The 21,847-nt window shown below is 36.1% G+C and overlaps 1 protein-coding gene across 1 annotated transcript in view; it reads right to left on the bottom strand.

The window, feature by feature from the left end:
• Cyp3a17 (cytochrome P450 3A17) overlaps window positions 1-21,847 on the bottom strand; it is a gene marked incomplete at its 3' end in the record, with an annotated part of 74,149 nt that overhangs the window by 23,611 nt on the left and 28,691 nt on the right. Inside the window, 4 exon segments of the mRNA NM_001173069.1 lie at window positions 1,301-1,800; window positions 3,144-3,306; window positions 18,881-19,107; window positions 21,015-21,175. Of these exon segments, the coding sequence (NP_001166540.1) occupies window positions 1,705-1,800; window positions 3,144-3,306; window positions 18,881-19,107; window positions 21,015-21,175 (647 nt within the window).

Below are 21,847 nucleotides of genomic sequence, written 5' to 3'. Positions count from 1 at the left end.
CTCATTAGGGTAAACTTCTTTTCCTATGTTAAGTAGCACACACTCATTCTGCAGAACACTTTCACAGCAGTTTTATTTTTGAGCATTTTGATTGCACTGTTTTCTTCTTTTCTTGTTCTTTTAATCTTAATAAATATTAAACTTTCATGTTCACCAACTGTCCTGTCCAGTTTTTGAATGGTACAGTATATGGATGGAAAGAACCACTGATAACTACAACATGTGGTAACAAGTATATAATCACACACATACACACACACACGCACACACACACACACATACGCTTGCATGCATGCATACATGTATGCACACACAGCTTATGTCTATAGTTCAGGAATGTAGAAAAGTAGTAATTTACAATGAAACATCCCATTCCATTCTGACTTTACAGGGTCCATTCCAGTTTTCTGTTTTTGTGAGATAGTGAAAACCAGTCTTCCATTATCATTGGTACATTTACTGATTTGATCAATGCCATTCCCAGAGCCAGCTCTCTTCTCATTTGTAGTTGCTTCCTTACCACACCTGGGTTCTCCATAATCTATTCAGGTGATGGTGCTTTTCTATGTTGCTTGGGGTCCCACAGTCATGCATAGCCTCCCTTACACATGAATACCTTCACATCCTCCTTTGACTGTGACCCACTTTGACTCTCACCCAACCCAATGTGTGACCATGTTGTGCCTTACGTACTGGCTTTAGGACTGAATTAGTCAAATAAAAGGAAGAAATTCTATGATTGTTAGTGCCAAAGGAAATTGACAAATTCTTTTACCTTTGCTCCCAAATCAGCTGAAAAATAGTTTGTAGTTATTATTTTTGTTGTTAATTACAATTGTATTAAGGGATCAGGAAGTTGAAGATTGACTACAAAGAGGCATAAGAAAACATATTTCAAGGGCAGAGGATGTAGATCAGTTGTAAAGTGCTTATCTAGCATGTGCCTACACTCCATTCCCAGTGTGAAAAGGCAGGAAAAAGGAAAGAAGGGCCTGTTTCCTATTTTCCAGAAACATCTCGAAAGATGATGCTAAATCAAAATTAATAATAAAGTAATGAATACCGCATTTCAGTTACACAAAAGCGTATGCTTCAAAAGGCTAGAATTAAATCATGGATGTAGCTTCCAAACTACATCCTCTGATAAAAAAATCTACATCCTACATCCTCTGATAAAAATCAGAGGAATAATTCTCATCAATCTTAACAAAGAAATGGGATCAGAGAAAGGGCCCACAGGACTAGGAACTTGGATGAACAAAAATAGCTTCCCTCACAATGTGCACTTTTTAAAGATTACTTTTTTCAAGAGATACATTTATTTGAATTTTCAAATAATACTTCTTATATATTACAGATACTTCTACAAATTTTTACTACAATCAGAGCTATAATTCTTGTTCTCATTAAAAATTGCTAAAAATTGTTGAGAAATGTTTCCCTTGATCAGAGATCAAATGCAATTGATGGTACCACCTAGAGACGGATAGAGACAGTCCTGTGAGAATTAGACAAGATGAACTGACAGGTCTGATACTCATTTTGTTACAACAGATAGACTATACAGATATGGAGCAAGTTCAAAGTGTGTGCTGAATCCCTCATAATTCGTCAAGGGCAGTTTATTAAGCTCATCTTCATTTGGGTTTTATTCAAAAGTAAATTAAAGCCTTCCTAAAGAACATAACAGAAGTCCATAGATGATCAAGCTCCTCTTATGGTCTCATCTCTTGACACAACCTTCAGAATTATGGGTTTTGTCGGTTGAAGAATAACTTGTGAGCCTAACCTAAGAGGGATCTGCAAATATTAAACAAAGATATTTAGAAGCAAAAAATGAAATACAATCACAGAAATAAAATAGAAAATGATATATTATGGAGCATAATTCTTTGCAATCACATGTGTTTGATTCCTTATATCTCCTCTTGACTCCTCAAAATAGTACAAATAGAGAAAGTCTGTTAATCAGCACTTGGACTAGTTCTTAAACCACATTCTCCATTCTCTTCAGTGACAAGGATAGAGGCTCATACTAAGTTTATGATCTCAGTAGATCAAAGGGAAAATTTACTAAATTGACATGCAGACTGAGTAGTGCCAGCCTGTAGGTGACTAGGAGCTTACCAAGGAGGATCTGCTCCATTCCAGGGGCACCAGTGGTCTGCTTTCTCCCAAGACTATTGCTATCTAGGGACTCTTACCAGACAACTACACAGCTGCCCCAAAGCCAACACACAAGATAACCACCACTGCTCTACTCTTCTCCCACCAATATGGAAAAAAACTAGAAAACCAAATTGTATGCTTTAATGGAAAATTATTAATTTAAGTGATAATAACACCCTGAAGTAATCATTAGTAGGTTCTGGAAAAGATGAAGATGGCCTCCAGAGAATTTTCAGGATTCAAATAGGATTTAAGGATAAAACACTGAGGCAGACAAAAACATGAAGATCCATGCACTTGTTATGAGAATGTAAAAAATACCTAGTGTATCTGGAGCAGAGCTCCTAAAATATGTTCTCAAGTAGTCAGGATGTCCCTGAGAGGTGAGAGTTCTTCATATCCAGCAGTAAAATTAATGGTTCTAAATCCTTACTACAACTGAAAACCAGTGGTGAGATTTTACACCTTGATTCTGGTTGAATTATTTTACGATATCTAAAATTACCCAGGCACTAAGCTCAGGAGATTTTAAATCTCCTCAGGTATTCCAGGGTAAAACCAGGACTTGAGAACAACTGTCACAAGAAAGCTCCTGTAAGCCTAGCAAAGGAGAGCACCACTTGGGCACTATGCTGATGTAAACATGCACTTTATAGTTTTTTCAGAGCATGTTCCATCTCCACTTCACTTGAAACTGAAATTTAAGACTTCCTTAAAAAATAACACATTACTATATTATGCTAATTTGCATTCACTCTACATGACCTTTTTGCTGTACTTTATAATTGTACACAGATTTCCAGCTCCACAACTAAAGGACCCTTGAAATTTGTACCAGCTGCAAATAGATTCTTTTCCCATACAACAAATTATGAAAAGATTCATAAGCATGTTCATATTTGCATATAGACATAATAGTTTTTTTAAGGCCTCCCCAAAAAAGCAATATTTATGCAGAAAATTTATTGGCTGACCTGTGTTTCTTTACAGGTGTAGAAAGAGAAGTTCTGCAGGAGTCGGATGAGAGCAAGTTTTAAGTTCATGAGTGCCATCCTCATGCCAATGCAGTTCCTGGGTCCATTCCCAAAGGGCATATATATGTAAGGGTCAATATTCTCCTTGTTTTTCTTACTGAACCTGGTAGAAAATAGTAGAGAGAAGGATGGGAAGGAGAAAAAAATTAATTTGTGTTATGTACATGCACAAACTCCCAATAATAAATGTAATCATTGTGTACTGGAAATGTACTAAAACCAAATTTTAAGAAAATAATAAGCTGGAGAAACAATACAAATGAATGAAACAAATGCATAAGAGCTACAGATTTGGAGTTCCCAGCTGTACCCCTCAAGCAAGAGTATACATGCTGTTTTGTGGGCTGCTCACCAAAACACTGCAGTAGTTACTTCCCAGTGATAACTATATGCTAAAGGTCATTTGCACACATCATGCATGCTGTCTGGGACATTTTAGTCCTGTTGAGATGAGATAGGGTGAATTCTATCTGAAAGGAAATGTATCTCTAAACATTAAAATCTCATTCAAGACAGTGCTGTGTTTCCACTCTGAAGGCACACAATAATTAGGCTGAATGATGAGAATGTGTGCTCTCACCTCCACTCACACTTATGTTGGTCAGATGCTCATTGAGTGAGGAGGAAAAAATGATTGTTTTTCCTCTCCTATTCTCCTCTTCTCTCTTTTTTCATTAGTCTATCATTATTATTCTTCATATCCTTTTCTTCCATCATTTCCAAAATTATTTCCCTTTAGCTCCTGCTGCACAGAACAGTGAACTTCAGTGAACATGCCCTTGCACACAAGGGCAAAGGATGATTCTGTAGTATTATTACTGACTTCTTTGCCTACTTGCTCCAGTAGGTTAATTTCTCTATCTTAATAAATTGGGACGATATGTTCTTGAGACAAACACAAAGACCAGCAACCACATATATTTAGAAGATATCCCTGAGGAAGACACATTTCCTAGGGAAGCCTGAATACTGTGATAAAGCAGTGATAAGAAATCTATAAGCATCAACACAAAATAAAACAAACAAAAGAAACCAAATGAAAGAGAAAATAGAAAGTGATAGGACACAAAATTAAAATGCAAATCCAGACCTCCAGTTCACCCAGAACAGGTTGAGAACACAGTGACATAAAGAAATCAGAAGTGGTTCATTGGAACTTTCTGAAATGATACCAGAAGGAGTGAAGCAAACAAATGAAAGAGGTACAGAAAAAAATCTATTGATTAAAAAAATAAATGATGATCAAAACCAAAGACGTTAGAGCAGACACAAATAAAAATAGAGGAGCATAGGAAAATGATGGAAATGTGAATGCTCAAAATAATAAAAAATGCAATTCTTGAAACAGATCCAAATGGAAATCAAGAATATTAAAAACTCCAATTAAAGTACATGCAACAGATTGAAGAAAGGCAATGATAGAATATTGGATCTAGAACAGGATTGTGGCTAGCAACCACAAAAAGAAAATTATCTTAAAGATAGCTATGAAATCTTGTGGGGTCCAGTAAGTCCGGTGGAAGTGCAGAAATCTCATCTTAGCCTGGGGGCCAGACCCTGGCTTCCTGTTGAAAGAGTAAGACCAGTGGAGGCAGGGAACCCTGCCCCAGGCAAAGGGAACTCTCTTCTTTGCCTGGGGCCCAGGCTCCAGCTTCCTTTCAGGACCAGTAAGACCAGTGGAGGCAAAGAATCATGCCCCAGCCTGGGGGAACACTCTTCTTTGCCTGGGGGCCAAGCTCCGATTTCCTGTACAGGACCAGTAAGTCCAGTGGAGGCAGGGAACCCCACCTCAGCCCGGAGTAGCTCTCTTCCTTGCCTGGGAACCAGGCGCCAGCTTCCTGTCCAGATCAGTAAATCAGGAGGGGGCAGGGAACTCCTTCCCAGCATGGCTGACCACTCACCCTCACTTGGAACAACACTTGAAGCTTGAAAATATAGGAAAATGACAGAATGAAAGACCAAAATGCAATCTCAAATATCCAGCCCATTCCAAGAAAGCCTAGGAGCCATGTGCATAAAAGAAAATATATACCATATACCAGAAATACTGGAAATAATAGTAACTGAAATAAAGAAGCAATTAAAGCAATTAAGGAAAGCCTTAAAGCAATTCAAACTAGAAAGAATCTCTCAGGTAAAAGAAGAAATAATAAAAGAAATGAAGGAGATGCTGAACATATCTAAAGAAGACACAGTTAAAAAATTGGAGGAACTAAACAAAAAGATAGAGTCCCTGTATGAACAATATAAGACACAAATAGAACATATAAAGCAGATGGAAAGAGATATACAGGAAATCAAAACCTCCATCGAAAGTTGTAAAAACCACCTAAATGAATATGAAAATAGAATTTCAGACCTCGAAGACAAGATTGCAGCCAGTGAACAAGAAAGAAAAGATCTTTTAAAATTAACAAGAAATCAGGAAATAACAATTCAACACCTGCAAGATGATGCAAAGAGGAAAAACATAAGGTTGATAGGGATAAATTAAAAACAAGGGGACAACATAAAGGATGTCAAGAGGATATGTAGAGAAGTAATACCTGAAAATTTCCCAAAGATGAGATTGGAAACTGAAATCAAGATCAATGAAGCATATAGAACTCCAAATAGCAATAACCAAAATAAAACTACAGCCAGACACATAATGATGGCCATCTCAGAAATTGAACAAAAGAATAGAATATTAAAAGGTGCCAGAGAGAAAAGAGAGATGACCTATAAAGGAAAACCTATCAGAATCACAGCAGACTTCTCAGCACAAACAATAAAGTCAAGAAGACCATGGAGTGAAGTAGTTCAGATCCAAAGGGAAAGTGATTTCGAACTTAGACTGATGTATCCTGCAAAACTGTCCTTCAAAATGGATAGAGAAATAACATACTTCCATGAGAAAGAACAGCTGAAAAACTACATGATCACCAATGCAACCCTGCAAAGAATACTGAAAGACAGTCTAGATATATTTACGAAAAAACCACTAAACAAAGCAGACAATTAAACAGAACAGAAAGGTAAAGATATAACAGCAGAAAGATAACATCAAAAATAAACCAATATATAACAGTTATAACCATTAATTTAAATGGTATCAATGCACCAATTAAAAGAAACAGACTGGCAGAATGTTATCAAGAAACAAAATCTAACCATATGTTGTCTACAAGAAACCCATCTAACCCAAAGGGATACCGATAGACTGAAAGTTAAACGATGGAAAACAATACTTCATGCAACAGGACCCCCCCCCAAAAAACGGGGGTGACTATTCTGTTTGAATACAATGTGAACTTCAAGCCAATAATGATCAGAAGGGATAAAGAAGGTCACTACATACTGGTTAGGGGAAAACTCCAAGAGGAAGAGATGACTATCTTAAATATATATGCACCAAACTCCAGAGCACCCAGTTATATAAAACAAGTACTAACAGAAATGAAAAACCAAGTTAACAGTAACACAATTCTAACAGGAGATCTTCACACATCATTGACACCAATGGACAGATCAACCAGACAGAAAATCAGCAAAAAAATAAAAGAACTGAATCGCACCTGTGAACAAATAGACTTAATAGACATATACAGAGTATGCCACACAACAACACCACAATACACACTCTTCTCAGCAGTATATGGGTCATTCTCTAAAATAGACCATATATTAATTCACAAAATATATCTAAATAAGTGCAAAAGGGTGGAAATTACCCCTTGCATGCTATGGGATCATAGTGCTATGAAAATAGAAATAAATGATAAAAGATACTGCAAAATTCCCACAAACACATGGAAACTGAATAACACACTCTTGAGTAATCAGGGGGTCACAGAGGGAAATAAAGAAGAAATTAAACACTACCTACAATAAAATGAACACACAAATACAACTTACCAGAATGTGTGGGATGCAATGAAAGCTGTCCTCACAGGAAAATTTATTGCACTGAGTTCACACACCAGGAAAACAGAATGAATACAAATAAATAACCTGATGTTACACCTCAAACATCAAGAAAAAAAGAGCAACTCAACCCCAAAGCCAAAAGCATAGAAGAAATTATAAAAATCAGAGCAGAAATCAATGCAATAGAGACTAAAAAAAAAAAAATCCAAAAAATCAATGAATCAAAGAGTTGGTTCTTTGAAAGAATAAACAAAATTGACAAGCCCCTAAGCAGCCTTATTTCAAAAAGGAAAGAAAAAGCTCAAATTCATGCAATAAGGAATGAAAGAGGAGAAATCACTACAGACCCTATAGAAATACAGAAAATTATCAACACCTATTTAGAAAACCTCTACTCTCAACGGTTTGATAACCAGAGGAAATGGACAGATTCCTAGAAGCATACAAAGTACCAAAGCTAGGTCATGAAGATCTAAAACTACTGAATAACCAAATTACTATTAATGAAATCAAAAACGTAACTAAATCCTTAACTAGGAAGAAGAGCCCAGGCCCAGAAGGATTCAGTGCAGAATTCTACAAGAAATACAAAAAAGACCTAATGGCAACACTCCTCAAACTCTTCAATGAAATTGAAAGGGAAGCAATCCTTCCTAAATCATTCCTAGAAGCAAATATTACTCTAGTACCAAAACCTGAAAGGACCCAACTGAAAAAGGGAACTACAGACCAATCTCCCTAATGAAGACAGATGCAAAATTCCTCAATAAAATATTGGCAAATAGGATGCAGCAAACCACCAAGAAGATCATACACCATGACGAAGTTGGATTCATCCCAGGCATGCAGGGATGGTTCAATATATGTAAATCAATAAATGTAATACACCATATCAATAGAGGCAAAAGTAAGAACCACATGATCATTTCTATAGATGCAGAAAAAGCTTTTCATAAGGTACAACATTCATTTATGATAAGAACCTTGCAGAAAATTGGAATAGATGGTCTTTACCTCAATATAATAAAGGCCATCTAGACAAACCAACAACCAGTATCATACTAAATGGTCAAAAATTGAAGGCCTTCACTTTAAAATCAGGCACAAGACAAGGATGACATTTATCACCACCCCTATTTAATATAGTACTGGAAGTACTAGCCAGATCAATTAGACAAGAAAGAGAAATAAAAGGTGTAAAGATAGGAAAAGAAGAAGTTAAGCTATCATTATTTGCAGATGACATGATACTCTATACAGAAGATTCCCAAAACTCTATTGAAAGACTGCTAGATATAATAAATAAATTCAGTAATGTAGCTGGATACAAAATCAATACTCAAAAATCAATAGCATTCCTATACACTAACAAAAAAGTCACAGAGAGAGAAATAAAAGAAGCCACAACTTTCATATTAGAAACCAAAAAAAAAAAAGAAATATCTAGCAATTACTCTCACAAAAGAAGTGAAAAACCTGTGCAGGGAAAAATATAATACATTGAAAAAAGAAACTGAAGATGATCTCAGAATATGGAAAGGCACCCCTTGCTCATGTATAGGAAAAACAAACAATGTGAAAATGGCCATTCTCCCAAAACTGTTATACAGATTCAATGCAATCCCAATAAAAAATACCATCAACATACCTTACAAATCTAGAGAAATCACTCCTAAAATTCTTCTGGAACCAGAAGAGACCTAGAATAGCAAAGGCAATTCTAAGCAGCAAAGGTAAGGCAGGAGGCATCACAATCTCTGACTTGAAGTTATACTACAAAGCAACTGTAGTAAAATCAACATGGTACTGCAATCAAAACAGAGCTGAAGATCAATGGAATAGATTAGAAGATACAACCACAACTACAAACACACTCAACCACGTTATCTTCGATAAAGGGGCCAAACATTTTCACTGAGAGAACGACACTCTCTTTAATAAATGGTGCTGGAAAAACTGGCTCTCCATATGCTGAAAACTAAAACTTAGACCCATGCCTATCACCATGTAATAAAATAAAATCTGAATGGATCAAAGATCTAAATATTAAAACAAACACTATATCTATTGGAAGACAAATTGGGTAAAAACCTTGAAGACATAGGAGTAGGTAGAAAATTCATGAATAGGAAATAGCAAACCGCATGGAATCACAATAAAAATACCATCAACATACCTTATAAATCTAGAGAAATCACTCCTAAATATCATCTGGAACCAGAAGAGACCTAGAATATCAAAGGTAATTCTAAGCAGCAAAGGCAAGGCAGGAGGCATCACAATCTCTGAATTGAAGTTATACTACAAAGCGAAAGCAGTAAGATTAACATGGTACTGGAATCAAAACAGAGTTGAAGATCAGTGGAATAGATTAGAAGATACAACCACAACTACAAACACACTCAACCACCTTATCTTTGATAAAGGAGCCAAGCAGGTTCACTGGAAGAATGACAGTCTCTTTAATAAATGGTGCTGGAAAAACTGGCTCTCCATTTACTGAAAACTAAAGCTAGGCCCATGTCTATCACCATGTACTAAATTAAAATCTAAATGGTTCAAAGTTCTGAATATTAAAACAGAAACACTAAATCTATTGGAAGACAAATTGGGTAGAAACCTTGGAGACACAGGTGTATGTAGAGAATTCATGAACAGGACTCAAACCGCACAGGAAATACTTCCCAGAATCAATAACTGGCACCACTTCTTATTAATAAGTTTCTGTATGTCAAAAGAAATCTCCAGCATAGTGAAAAGAAAACCCACAAAGTGGCAAAAGACTTTAGTGAACTCTCTCTCAGACAAGGGCCTCTTGTCTAAAACATACAAAGATTTAAAAAACTCAGACCCCCAAATTTCAAAGATCCAATCCAAAAATGGGCATCTGAGATGAATACACACTTCCCAGATGAAGAAATACAAATGGCAAATAAATATATGAAAAAATGTTCATCATCATTGGTCATTAGAAAAATGCAAATTAAAACCACACTGAAATTCCATCTCACTCCTGAAAGAATGGCCAGGATCAAGAAAACCAACAACAACAAATACTGGAGAGGCTGTGGGGAAAAAGGAACTCTCCTACATTGTTGGTGGGAGTGTAGACTGGTACAGCCTTTGTGGAGGTCAGTCTGGAGATTTCTCAAAATGCTGGAATTGGAAATCCCATTTATTCCAGCTTTTCCACTTCTAGGCATATTCCCAGGAGAACTGAAAGCATCATATCACAGTGATACATGTTCACCTATGCTTATAGCAATACAATTTGTAATCGCCAGATCTTGGAAACAACCCAAGTGTCCATCAACTGAGGAATGGATAAAAATGTGGTATTTCTATACAATGGAGTATTACTCAGCTATAAAGAAGGATCACATTGAGATAATTATCAATAAATGTGCACAGCTTGAGACCATACTCATAAGTGAAATAAATCAATCTCGCATGTATGAATACCGAATAGTTTCCCTAATGTAAGTAATGATTCAAATATATAAAAGTATGTGGTAATCATGATTCCATATCATGGTTAAAGTTTTCACTTATTAATTGGAAAGGCTTTATTCTGGGCTTCTTATTATGGAAATATTTGAAGCTATTGTATATGAAGTTATATTCAAATATTTCAAGGAAAAAGACAGACACTATGGTAACTACTATTAAGTCAGGTTATTTTGTGATGTAGCACTAGATGGCTGAAACAGTCATGCTTTGACCTGTATTGTTATGTTGTTATGTCCTCTTTTATCTCAATCTCTGTTATTCATTAAAAAAATTGTCTAGTTATTTTCATGGTGTTTTTAATTAAGGGGAAAAGTTTAAAAAATTAGCAGTATATATTATACTAACTTTTTTTGATTTCCTATTAACTTGTTTTGAAGTCCTGCAATACTCCCACTATCTTGTTTTGACTGATTAGACTCTGTTCTATTCTGTATGATAGTATCAAGTTTGAGTGTATAGGCAACTACTTTGAAGGCAATAAGATTCACTAAGATGCCCATTCTGGTTTGACTATTATCTCCTTTGGAAGTCCTGTAATGTTTACAATGTTTAAGTTTTATTGGTCTTGTTCTCTACTGTTTTGTTCAACTTTATAATACCTGATGAGATAGACAATTCTTGTTAAGAAATGCCTCTTGTTAAGAGGCATTATTGTAACCATTGTTGATAACCTTGTACTCTGTTTTTACATCATGTACTATGTCTATCCTTCATTTTGACTGACAGCTTTGTTTTGCCATATTTGATTTTATTCTCTTCCAAAAAAAGTCATAAGAACTAAGGAGTAATAAAACCCAAAATGTGTAAATTTTGTTGTAAAAAAGAGAGGGAAAAAAAGTGCTCTAAAGGATACAACTGCAAGTGTGTTTAGGGGTGTTAAATAGCTGACCATATTAATGTTTTTGGTTGGATCATTGAACACAACTGTTTGCAGTCTCTCTGTTTGAATGTTCACTTTGTATGCTTTGATACTATGACTTGAGGAACAATCTCTAAGATGAAAATATATAATCAATTAACTGGTGATTTCTTAGTTTTAGTTTTTTGTATTTCTGTATTACTTTTTACTCTTACACCTCTTTGTTTTGTTTTGTTTTTTCTCTTTTTCCTTTTAAATAAAATTTTAAAAAAGAACTTATACTTAACAAAATGAAAGCACAGAATAAATGAACATTTTCCTATATACATATGAATCCCCAAAACTGAATCAAGAAGATATAAAAATTCTAAATAACCTGATATCAATCAATGAAATTGAAAATGTAGGGGCTGGGGATTTAGCTCAGCAGCATAAGCACCTGCCTGGCAAGCACAAGGTCATCAGTTTGATCCCTGGTACCAAAAAAAAAATTTTAAAATGTACTTTAAAATGTATCAATAAAGAAAATTCTAGGCTCTTTTGGCATCACTGTTGAATTATACAAGAAATTTAGAGAAGATCTAATGCTACTCTAAACATATTCACTGAAAAACCGATAGCCTCTTTAATAAATGGTGTTGGAAAAATTGGCTTCCCACATGCCAAAGCCTGAAAATAGACCCATACCTATCACCATACACTAAACCAAAATTAAAATGGATCAAGGATCGAAATATTAAAACAGAAGTACTAAATCTAATGGAGGACAAAATAGGCAGAAATCTTGCAGGCACAGGCGTAGGCAGAGAATTCATGAAAAAAATGCAGACCACACAGAAAATACTTCAATGAATCAACATCTGGGATTTCATATTACTAAAAGTTTCTTCACTTCAAAAGAAATCACCAACAAAGTGAAAAGAAAACCCACAGATTGGGAAAGAATTTTAGCCAACAGTCCCTCAGACAAAGAACTTATATCCAGAACATATAAAGAATTGAAAAACATCAAACCCCTCAAATACAAAGACACCCCCCAAAAAATGGCATGGGAGATGAACATATAGTTCTCAGATGAAGATATACAAATGGCAAAATAATACATGAAGCAATGTCTACCGTCACTGGTCATTCGAGAAATGCATATTAAAACAGCATTGAGATTTCATCTCATCCTAGAAAGAATGGCCGCCATCAAGAAAACAACTGATAACAAATGTTGGCAAGGCTGCAGGGGGAAAAGGAACACTTCTCTGCTGTTGGTGGGAGTGAACACTGGTGCAACTACTGTGGAAACCATTATGGAGATTCCTCAAAAAACTAGTATTGGAAGTTCCATTCAATCATATTCCCCTCCTGGGTATTTTCCCAGAAAAATGGAAAAGATCATGTCACAGAGATATATGTGCACTCATGTTCGTAGCAGCACAATTTGTGATAGCTAAATCTTGGAAACAACCAAAACGCCCATCGACCACAGAGTGGATGAGAAAATGTGGTATTTTTATACAGTGAAATATTACTCGGCTATAAAAAAGGATGACCTTGAGGCCTATATAGGTAAATTGAGGCGACCGAGAATATCCTCATTAGTGAGGATAAACAAGACTCACATGAGAAAATATCACATTGTCTCTCAAGTGTAAAAATAATAAAAACTGACATAATAATGGGATTCAGCATGTATAGATATTGTAAAAGTGAAAGGGAAGGAAAGTGCTCTAACAGGTATAACTATTATTGTGTGTAAGATAGATGATCATATTACTGAATTTCTGTTGGAACATTGAACAGAAGGGATTGCATTGTCAATGTATGAGGGTCTAGCCACTTTTTATGCTTTAGATTTGTGACTTTGGCAGCTATTTTTAACATGACAATGGGTAATGTGTCAACAAATGATTTTATGCTTGTAATTTTATTTGAATTCTGTATTGTTCAATCTTCTCTTCTCTTTTATTTTTTTAAATTTTTTCTTTCTTGAAAATAAAGACAACAATATGCAATATAACAATCTTAGTTAAATTTCTTTTATTCTGTCTTGAAAACCTACATTGTTATTGCTTTAGGTTTGTTGTTGTTTATCTCCTTTGCTGTTATCTTTTCTTTCTCTGGGAATCAAACTCACAACCACATCCTTGCAAGGCAGGCACTTATGCCACTGAGCTAAATCCCCACCCACTCTCTTTGGCTTTTTGTTTTACTTTTAACTTCTTTTTTTCTTTAAAATAAAAAAAATATTGTGCATACAGTAATGCTGTACTTGTAATTGCCACTAATGCTGAAATTCATTAATGAAAGTGAAAGTGAAACCATACTTTCAAAATCATTCCTAGAATACAATGTTACCCTTTACCAAAACCAGAGAAGGACCTAGTCAAAAAATAAAGTTACAGATCAATCTCCCTAATGAATATGGATACAAAAATGCTTAATAAGATACCAGGGAACAGAATAGAGCAAAACAAGGAGATTATATACCATGACGAAATAGGATTCAGCGAGGATATAAACATGGCTCAACATATGCAAATTGTTGCAGTCAAGATTTGCAAGACAAACAACTTAATACAGCATTTATAGGGTTATTTTATAATAGTCACACAATGATTCAAATACAAAAAATTGCAGAAACATCTATCCATACACGGCAGATCCCAGTAATCTATCTGAGGCCCCAGATTCCATGCTAGTATCTTGTGTGAGTCCAAGACATGAATCTAGCTGAAAACCTAGATCCTGTGATAATGCTCCCCACAGTCCAAATAGAGGTCTACAACACATGACAATGTCCCATGCAAGTCTGTTTCAAGCATCTGTGTTGGAAATGCATAAAAGTCATCCACAGAAGCTAGAACGTATGTGCCAGCGGGAAGATGGATCTGTGTCAGTAGGCTGAGGGATCTACACTGGAGCCAGGAATTGATATTCAAAGTAAGGACCAGAGCTTCCCATAAAACTACCACAGCCATCCTCAGCAACAACAAGGTCTCAAGCTCCTCCAATGACAGACAACAGCCAAGTTCATATCAGGACAGAAGCATGACAACCTTCTCCTGGAGACTGAATAGCACACCATCTGCACACCTGTGCAGCCAGGAAGCAATGCTCAAAGTAAAGACCAGAGCTTCCCCAAAGTGAACTGCAGCCATTGTCAGTGAAACAAGGTCCCAAAGTCCTCCAATGAGGAGAAACACCCGTGTTCATAACAGTTAAGAAGCTCAACAAGCTGCTCCTGAATAACCAAGAGCAACAAGAGAAACAACCCTATTTCTATCCCCTTTTTATGTTGTTAGCAACAATCTTCAGGTGGACCATCCTTTACCCAGCACCACACTGATTCAGTTCAGCTGGGTGTTACAAGCTTCCCACCAGTTTTCAGTCCACCACACAAATAAATAAATGTAATATAGCATATCAACAGAGCCAAAGGTATAAATCACACGATCATCTCAATAGATGCAGAAAAACATTTGACAAAGTCCAATAGCCATTCATGTTTTTAAAAATCTTACATAAAATTGGACTCCATGGTCCTTACCTCAATGTGATAAAAGCCATCTATGACAAACCTACACCCAACATCATCCTAGATAGTCAAAAACTGAAAGCTTTAACTCTAAAATCAATAAAAAAGGTGAGGATGTCCACTATCACCAGTCCTGGTCAGTGTAATTCTGGGAATATTAACCAGAGCAATTGGACAAGAAAAAGAAATAAAAGGAATAAAGATATAAAAGGAAAAATTTAAATAATGTTTATTTTCATATGGTGTGATACTTTACATAGAAGACCCCAAAAATTTAGACACCAAAAGACTTCTATATTTAATAACCAAATTCAGTAGTATATCTGAATACAAAGTCAACACTCAAAAATTGATAGCTAAAATAGCAAACTCAATGAGAGAGAAATTAAGGAAAAAACACATTCCACAATGGCATCCAAAAAATGAAATACCCAGGAATCAATCTAACAAAAGAAGTAAAAGATCTTTACATTGAAAATCACAGTACTCTGAAAAAGGAGATCAAAGAATATATCAGAAAATGGAAATATATATCCCTTGTTCTTAGTAGGAAGAACCAACAAAATGATAATGGCCATATTACCAACATTGTCATACAGATTTAATGCAATCCCAATCAAAATACAATTAGCACACCACACAGAACTAGAGAAATCATTCCTAAAATTCTTTTGGAGCCAGAAGAGAACCAGAAAGACAAAAACAATTATATGCAACAAAAGGAAATCAGAATAAATCAGACACACATATGTAAATATTGCCTCTCTGGTGCAAGAAACTGAAGGAGTAAATATGGACCAACATGCACAATAGATACTATGAAACAGGAAATAATTTCCCAAAAGGAAAGAGGAATCATTGAGGGGTAAAGGGGAAAGGAAAGAAGGGGAAAGGAAAAAACCATAAAAGAGGGATACAATGGAAACAAAGCTTTGTATATAAGGAGTGGAAAGGGGTTGTAGGGAGGGGAGGAGATTAAGGAAAAAGGGAAAATCAAGATATATTATATATAGATATAAATGTATCTATATCTAAATTATGTATCTATATCTAAATGTATCTATATCTAAATGTATGAATATCTAAATTATGCTAATAAACTTAAATAAGAAGTAAACATATAGAGACATGGGACATAGATAATACTTGTGTCAAACACTCTCTGGAATTGATACTTTTCAAGATGTGGATTTCTATCTTCCTGCCCCAAGCCCTGACACATGCTGAGTATTTACTGTCTGGTGAATGAATGAATCAAAGAGAAGTGGAGAGGAACAAGAGGTGCAAATATGGGGTCCGAGGGAAACTGGAAGCCCCTGGTCCAGAAAACAGAGGACTCAGTCCATTCTGATTGACTCCTATAACCAATACTATGTATAAACTAAATGCTACCCCTGGGGACATCATGTTCAAGATGACCAGGTCCCTGCCATCAGAAACTATATAATTCAGGGCCAATACAATTCTAGATGGCTGGGCTCTTGCCCTAAAACTTCATTCTCTATTTTTATTTTTTTTATTTTAAAGAGAAAAAGATAAACAAACAATGAAAATGAGTTTAAAAATGGGTTGTGAGACAAATACAATAATTGATACATTACGTATTGTTGTTTTTGCAGTTATTCACAGTACAGTAGATAGGCATGATATCTTGTGTAAACAATATTAACATAAAACATTCATTTCAAGGAACAAAGAGAACCAGCTGTATAAGTATCTGAACTATGTTGTGTATACGCATATTTTTTCTCTTTTTTTCCTTTATTCCTCGCCTTTTCCCCAGCACAGTTTGTCTTGTCTTTTGAATGGTTTCTTCCCAATTCACCATATCTATTGCACCTTTTGGAACCTCGTTACTTGTTCAGTTTCTCACACTACTGAGATAATACAATTTTTACACATATGTGTCTGATTTATTTCTCTTATGAGTATGGTCTCAAGTTACATCCATTTATCTATAAAAGTCTCCAGTTTATTCTTCTTTATGGCCGTGCAGTACTCTGTTGTACTGAAAAAAGCCACACCTTTTACACACTCCCCAGCTGATGGGCATTTTGATTGTTTCCATGATTTAGCTATTACAAGTTATGCTGCTATAAATGTGTATGCACATATATAACTGTGGTATGATGTTTTTAATTGCTCTGGGAAAATATCCAGAAGAATACTAGCTAGGTTGAATGGGATCTCTGATGCAGTTTCCTGAGGAATATTCACAGTGACATTCTGTAACTTTTCTTAGCAATACAACAACAAAAAAGCATCGAGCGCTTTCAGAGAGCAAAATTTGCCTAAAACATGACTGTTATGGTTTATATCTAGATGTCCCTCTAAATTCTCATGAGCTCACAAGTGGGGCTTTCAGTTGATAACTGGATCATGAATGTGAGATACTGGATTAGCCAAGTGATCAATTTGATATTATGATATTGGGAGAGAAATTGGATAGAGAAAGCTGAGTCACTGAGGGTGTGGCCCAGAAGGATGCACGGATAAATCCTTCCTCCTCACTTGATGCTGCTCTGCTTCCTGCCTGCCAGGCCTGAGCTGTTTCTCATCTGCCATGCCTCAGCCATGCTGCTCTGCCTTGGCACCAGCTGACTATGGACTGAAACCTACACAGTGAGCTACAATAAACCTTTCTCCCTTTCACTTGTGGGTGTCATGTATTTTGTCCCAGCAATGAGAAATTAAAACAATGACTTTGGATTTGAATTCCCAAAAGAACCTGCTTGAGACCATAATGTTAAATGAATATATCAGAGACACAAGTTTTAATACAGCAAGGTTTTCTTTTACATAAAAAATCAAAGAGTAAAATAAAAAATAAATAATAAGAAACAGAGTGATCGCCCTTTTGCAAAAAGGAAGAGGACCTAAAGTTGGAGGGAGGAGAGGAAAGAGAATGAAAAACATTAAGGTACATGTACCAAATTCCCACAATGAATGTAATCATTGTTAGCGCTGACATGTACTCATAAAAATTAAAATTAAAAAAGAAAGCTGAAAAACTACATCTCCAAAGAAGAATTTCTCAGACATCTGAAGAGTATATGACTTGATGAGAGGGTTGGCCAAGGAAGGCCACAAGATGTAAGACAAAGAAAACGTCCTCTGTCTTCTCTCCTCTCTGAGGAAGGTTGAATGACGGAGGAGGAAAATCGTTCAGACTCTCAGCCTGCATTTTTATATTCATATGGAGGAAATAGGAGCAAATGATCAAATGAATGGAAGATGGAAACATTTCCTAAAGCCAGTGTTAGATGAGGAGAAGTAAATGGAAGACTTAAAGAAGCAAATACCCTAACACGTGAAAAAACATCGTGGTCAAGGAAACTATGGGAGATGCATACAATTACCTAATGTACAGTCACCATAATACACACACACACACACACACACACACACACACGTGCATGTCTGTATCATTATATATAATAAAATACTGCAGAGTTTATCATTTACTGTAAGCAAACTAAGAGTTCAAAATAGGAGTATATTGTACTAGTACTTTTTAACATTTAAATGCACAGAAATATGTCCATAGGAACATGCATTTGCTTTTAAAAGTGAATGCAGGGCCTAAAACATGGCAAGTAAGCACTCTGTCCCCAAGTTTCACCATCAGCCCTATATAACTTTATTAAAAGGCTTTATCTTAAAATACTGGGACTGCGGATTAAGCATTCATTTATTTTTTCTGACCAAAGGATTTCAGTTTCAATAATTATCACTGTGATTTTAAAAATTCTGAAAACAAACTAACACATAAATAAATGATTGCACAATCACATGTCTGTTATCTCCATTATGAGACATCATAAAATGCCTGAACCAACCAGATCTAGGGTGAGTTCCCTTTTGCTGTACCTTTCAGGGCGGAACTCATCAGGTTCTGGCCAGTATTTTGAGTCTCGGTGAAGAGCAAAACTTGGTATCATCACTAGTGTCCCTTTGGGAAAGGACATTCCATTGATTTCAAAACCTTTTTTGGACATCCTCTCAATTCTGTTAGTAACTGGATATAACCTGAGAGTTTCATTCACCACCATATCCAGATATTCCATCTCCATCATGACATCATATGTAGGAAATGCCTAGAAAGAAAGAAACAGATTTTGGTAAACTGAGCTTCAAAAATAGTGTTCAACCCAGTCTATGTAGTGCTGTTGAATTGTTAGGAGCTCCAGAGATTAATTCATATTGATAAAGGTCTAAATCAGTTACAGAGTATTTCAGTAACTACCTGTGGAGGCACTGGCCAGAGGTATGTATGACATAGATATGCAGAGATAAAGAAGACACATGCCCCAAACTCCCAGAATACATGGTTAGAGATTAAAACTTAGCCTGTAGGACCAAACTCTGAGTAGGATTCAAACTCATTGCCTTACGATGTGAATGCTCTGGCCCTCATCCTCTGCATACTCTGACTTAGTACTTAGATAGGTCCTAATGTCAGTCATGAAACAGACCATCCTGACCTTACTTTGCCCTTCTGCCCTGTCCCTTTCTCCTAAATGAATTCATACATAGAAGTCCTTTGTCCTCCACCCTTGCTTCCTGATACTATCAATAAGAAGTCACAGAAGCTTCACTTTCGGGCTGTCTTTCTGAGGAGTCATGGTTAATGACAGTTCCTCTGGTCTTTTTGGAGTTTGAATTGAACACTGGCTCCAAGTAATCTTTCATTCTTTGTGCTGTGCCTTAGGTGTGAACTGTGATAACTATTATGTTAAATGTGTACTATAGTAATGAATGTAAAATACATATGGCACAATCCCTACCCAGGGCCTGAAACCCCTAGATTTACCATGTAGTCCTTTTCTTCCTCATGTAAGGAAATTTGACTAATAAATTATGACAATTACACTCTAGAAACTACGCCAAAGACATTGTAACCTTTCAAGAGAGAAGCCACACATCTATACCAAGATAGGAGAACCGGGAGAGGAACAATATCCCTCATTCCAGCCTAACTACATTGCCCAGGTTGGACTTGAATTCACAATTCTGCAGCCACAGTTTCCCAAGTAAGTGGGCTTACAGGTGTGCACCACCATACCCAGGTTATGTCAAGGTTTTTTATTTCACAACATCCGCTACTAACCCTTTGGATTATGTGCATAAAATTTGGACAGAAATACCACATTAAACCAATCTTCTACAAATAAATTGACACAGAAAATTATTTCTTTTTATTCCATTACAACAAAAGGTTTTGATTGGGTGCTACCTTGGCAGGCAATTTTAATTTTGGTGAAAGGCTGAAGTAGGATAGGAACCCATAGTCAGCCCCATTCTTGGTTGTTTGACCAGTATCCTGTTTGTGATTAAGGGCTTCACTGTGAGCTCTGAAGAAGATGTTTTATGCCTATCTCATCGACAAACCAGCCATAACAACTCCAGAAGTCTGATATCCTCACAGTACACAGCCTTCCCATTTTGAAAGAGATTTGAAGTTACTATGGATATTAAGTGATTATCACCTGATATGACATTGGACAAAGTATAATGTGGAGGTTAAGAGTTTATCTCAGAGTCAAAAAACTAGATCATTCCCTGGCCTCTTGGTATCTAGCTACATAACTGGAGTTTGAGGATGTATCAACAGAGCTGGGTCAGCCTGCCCAGCTCAGCCAAAGACAGTCTTACTTAGTTAGCAGCCTGTCCATGGACATACAGCTGCATCAGCAGAGATCTCTATCTAAACATCTGAGCAACATAAAACCACTGATACATGACATAGAGATGTATTATTGTGGCAATAGACAATAGATATGCCAAGACCAGCACCGCATTACAAAGCTCTTACTTTTCTATAAACAGTATAAAGTTTCTATGTTTCACCCCTTATTTGTAACTTCAGATCCTTCATACTTGTAACTAGTGCTAGTAAATAAATCAACACTGCCTGTGTATAAAAATTCTTGCTGCAAATAATAATAATGAGAATTTCTTAAGTGCTGACTTCTTTCTTCTCTTCCATGTACTGTCCACTTACCTTATTGGGCAAAGTTTTATCAATCTCCTGCTGCAGTTTCTTCTGCACATCAGGGTGGGTGGCCAATGAATACATAATAAAACAAAGAGTGCTACTAGTGGTCTCATAACCAGCAACAATAAAGAAAATTGACTGGGCCAAGATCTCCACATCAGACAGAGCTAAAAGGAATGGAAATTTGTTTCAGGTAAAGTAGATCAAGGCAGTATATCACTTTTTAGATGAGAAAATCACAAAGTGCTCATTATACCTAGAAATCCAATTCAAACTCATGCTGGGACTACTTTTCACTGTGATGGCCAAAAAATGATGAAATTAATTCAGTTACATTGAAGTCTATATTACGCTTAGCTACCTCCTCCTCTTATGCCATCCTCACCACCACCACAGCTGAATAGTTTAACTAGCATACATAAGATTATCAGTATATCCCTTGGATACGCATAAAATTACCTATAAATAAAACATGGAGTGGCTTTGTCCCTCAGAAAATTTAAAGTCACTCAGCTAAAATTCAGCTGAAAATTTATCAAGACAGTTTGTCTAAGTCTTCAATGTATGGAAAACAAAGATTATATGCTCTAGATACATATGTGGCCGTTTAAGCAAACAACACTGAGCTGAAGAAAAACAATTATTACTCAGTGTATGATCAGAAAACTAGGAGCATCTGAGTCATCATTAGAAACAGAGTCTTAAACCCGCTCAGAGCTACTAAGTCAAAATTTAAACTCACATTAAATGCACTGATTTGTGTGCACAACTTAAATCAAGAAAAAGGGATCATACTTTTGAGAATCATCTGGTAGTAAAAGACCTGGGAACAGCTCTTC

The sequence above is a fragment of the Cavia porcellus genome, unplaced genomic scaffold (genome assembly GCF_034190915.1).
Source record: "Cavia porcellus strain 051 isolate PalLab524CR breed Dunkin Hartley unplaced genomic scaffold, mCavPor4.1 scaffold_23, whole genome shotgun sequence".
Lineage (NCBI taxonomy): Eukaryota > Metazoa > Chordata > Mammalia > Rodentia > Caviidae > Cavia > Cavia porcellus.
The sequence above is the reverse complement of the archived record's forward strand: the minus strand, read 5'-3'. Positions and strand labels throughout refer to the sequence as shown.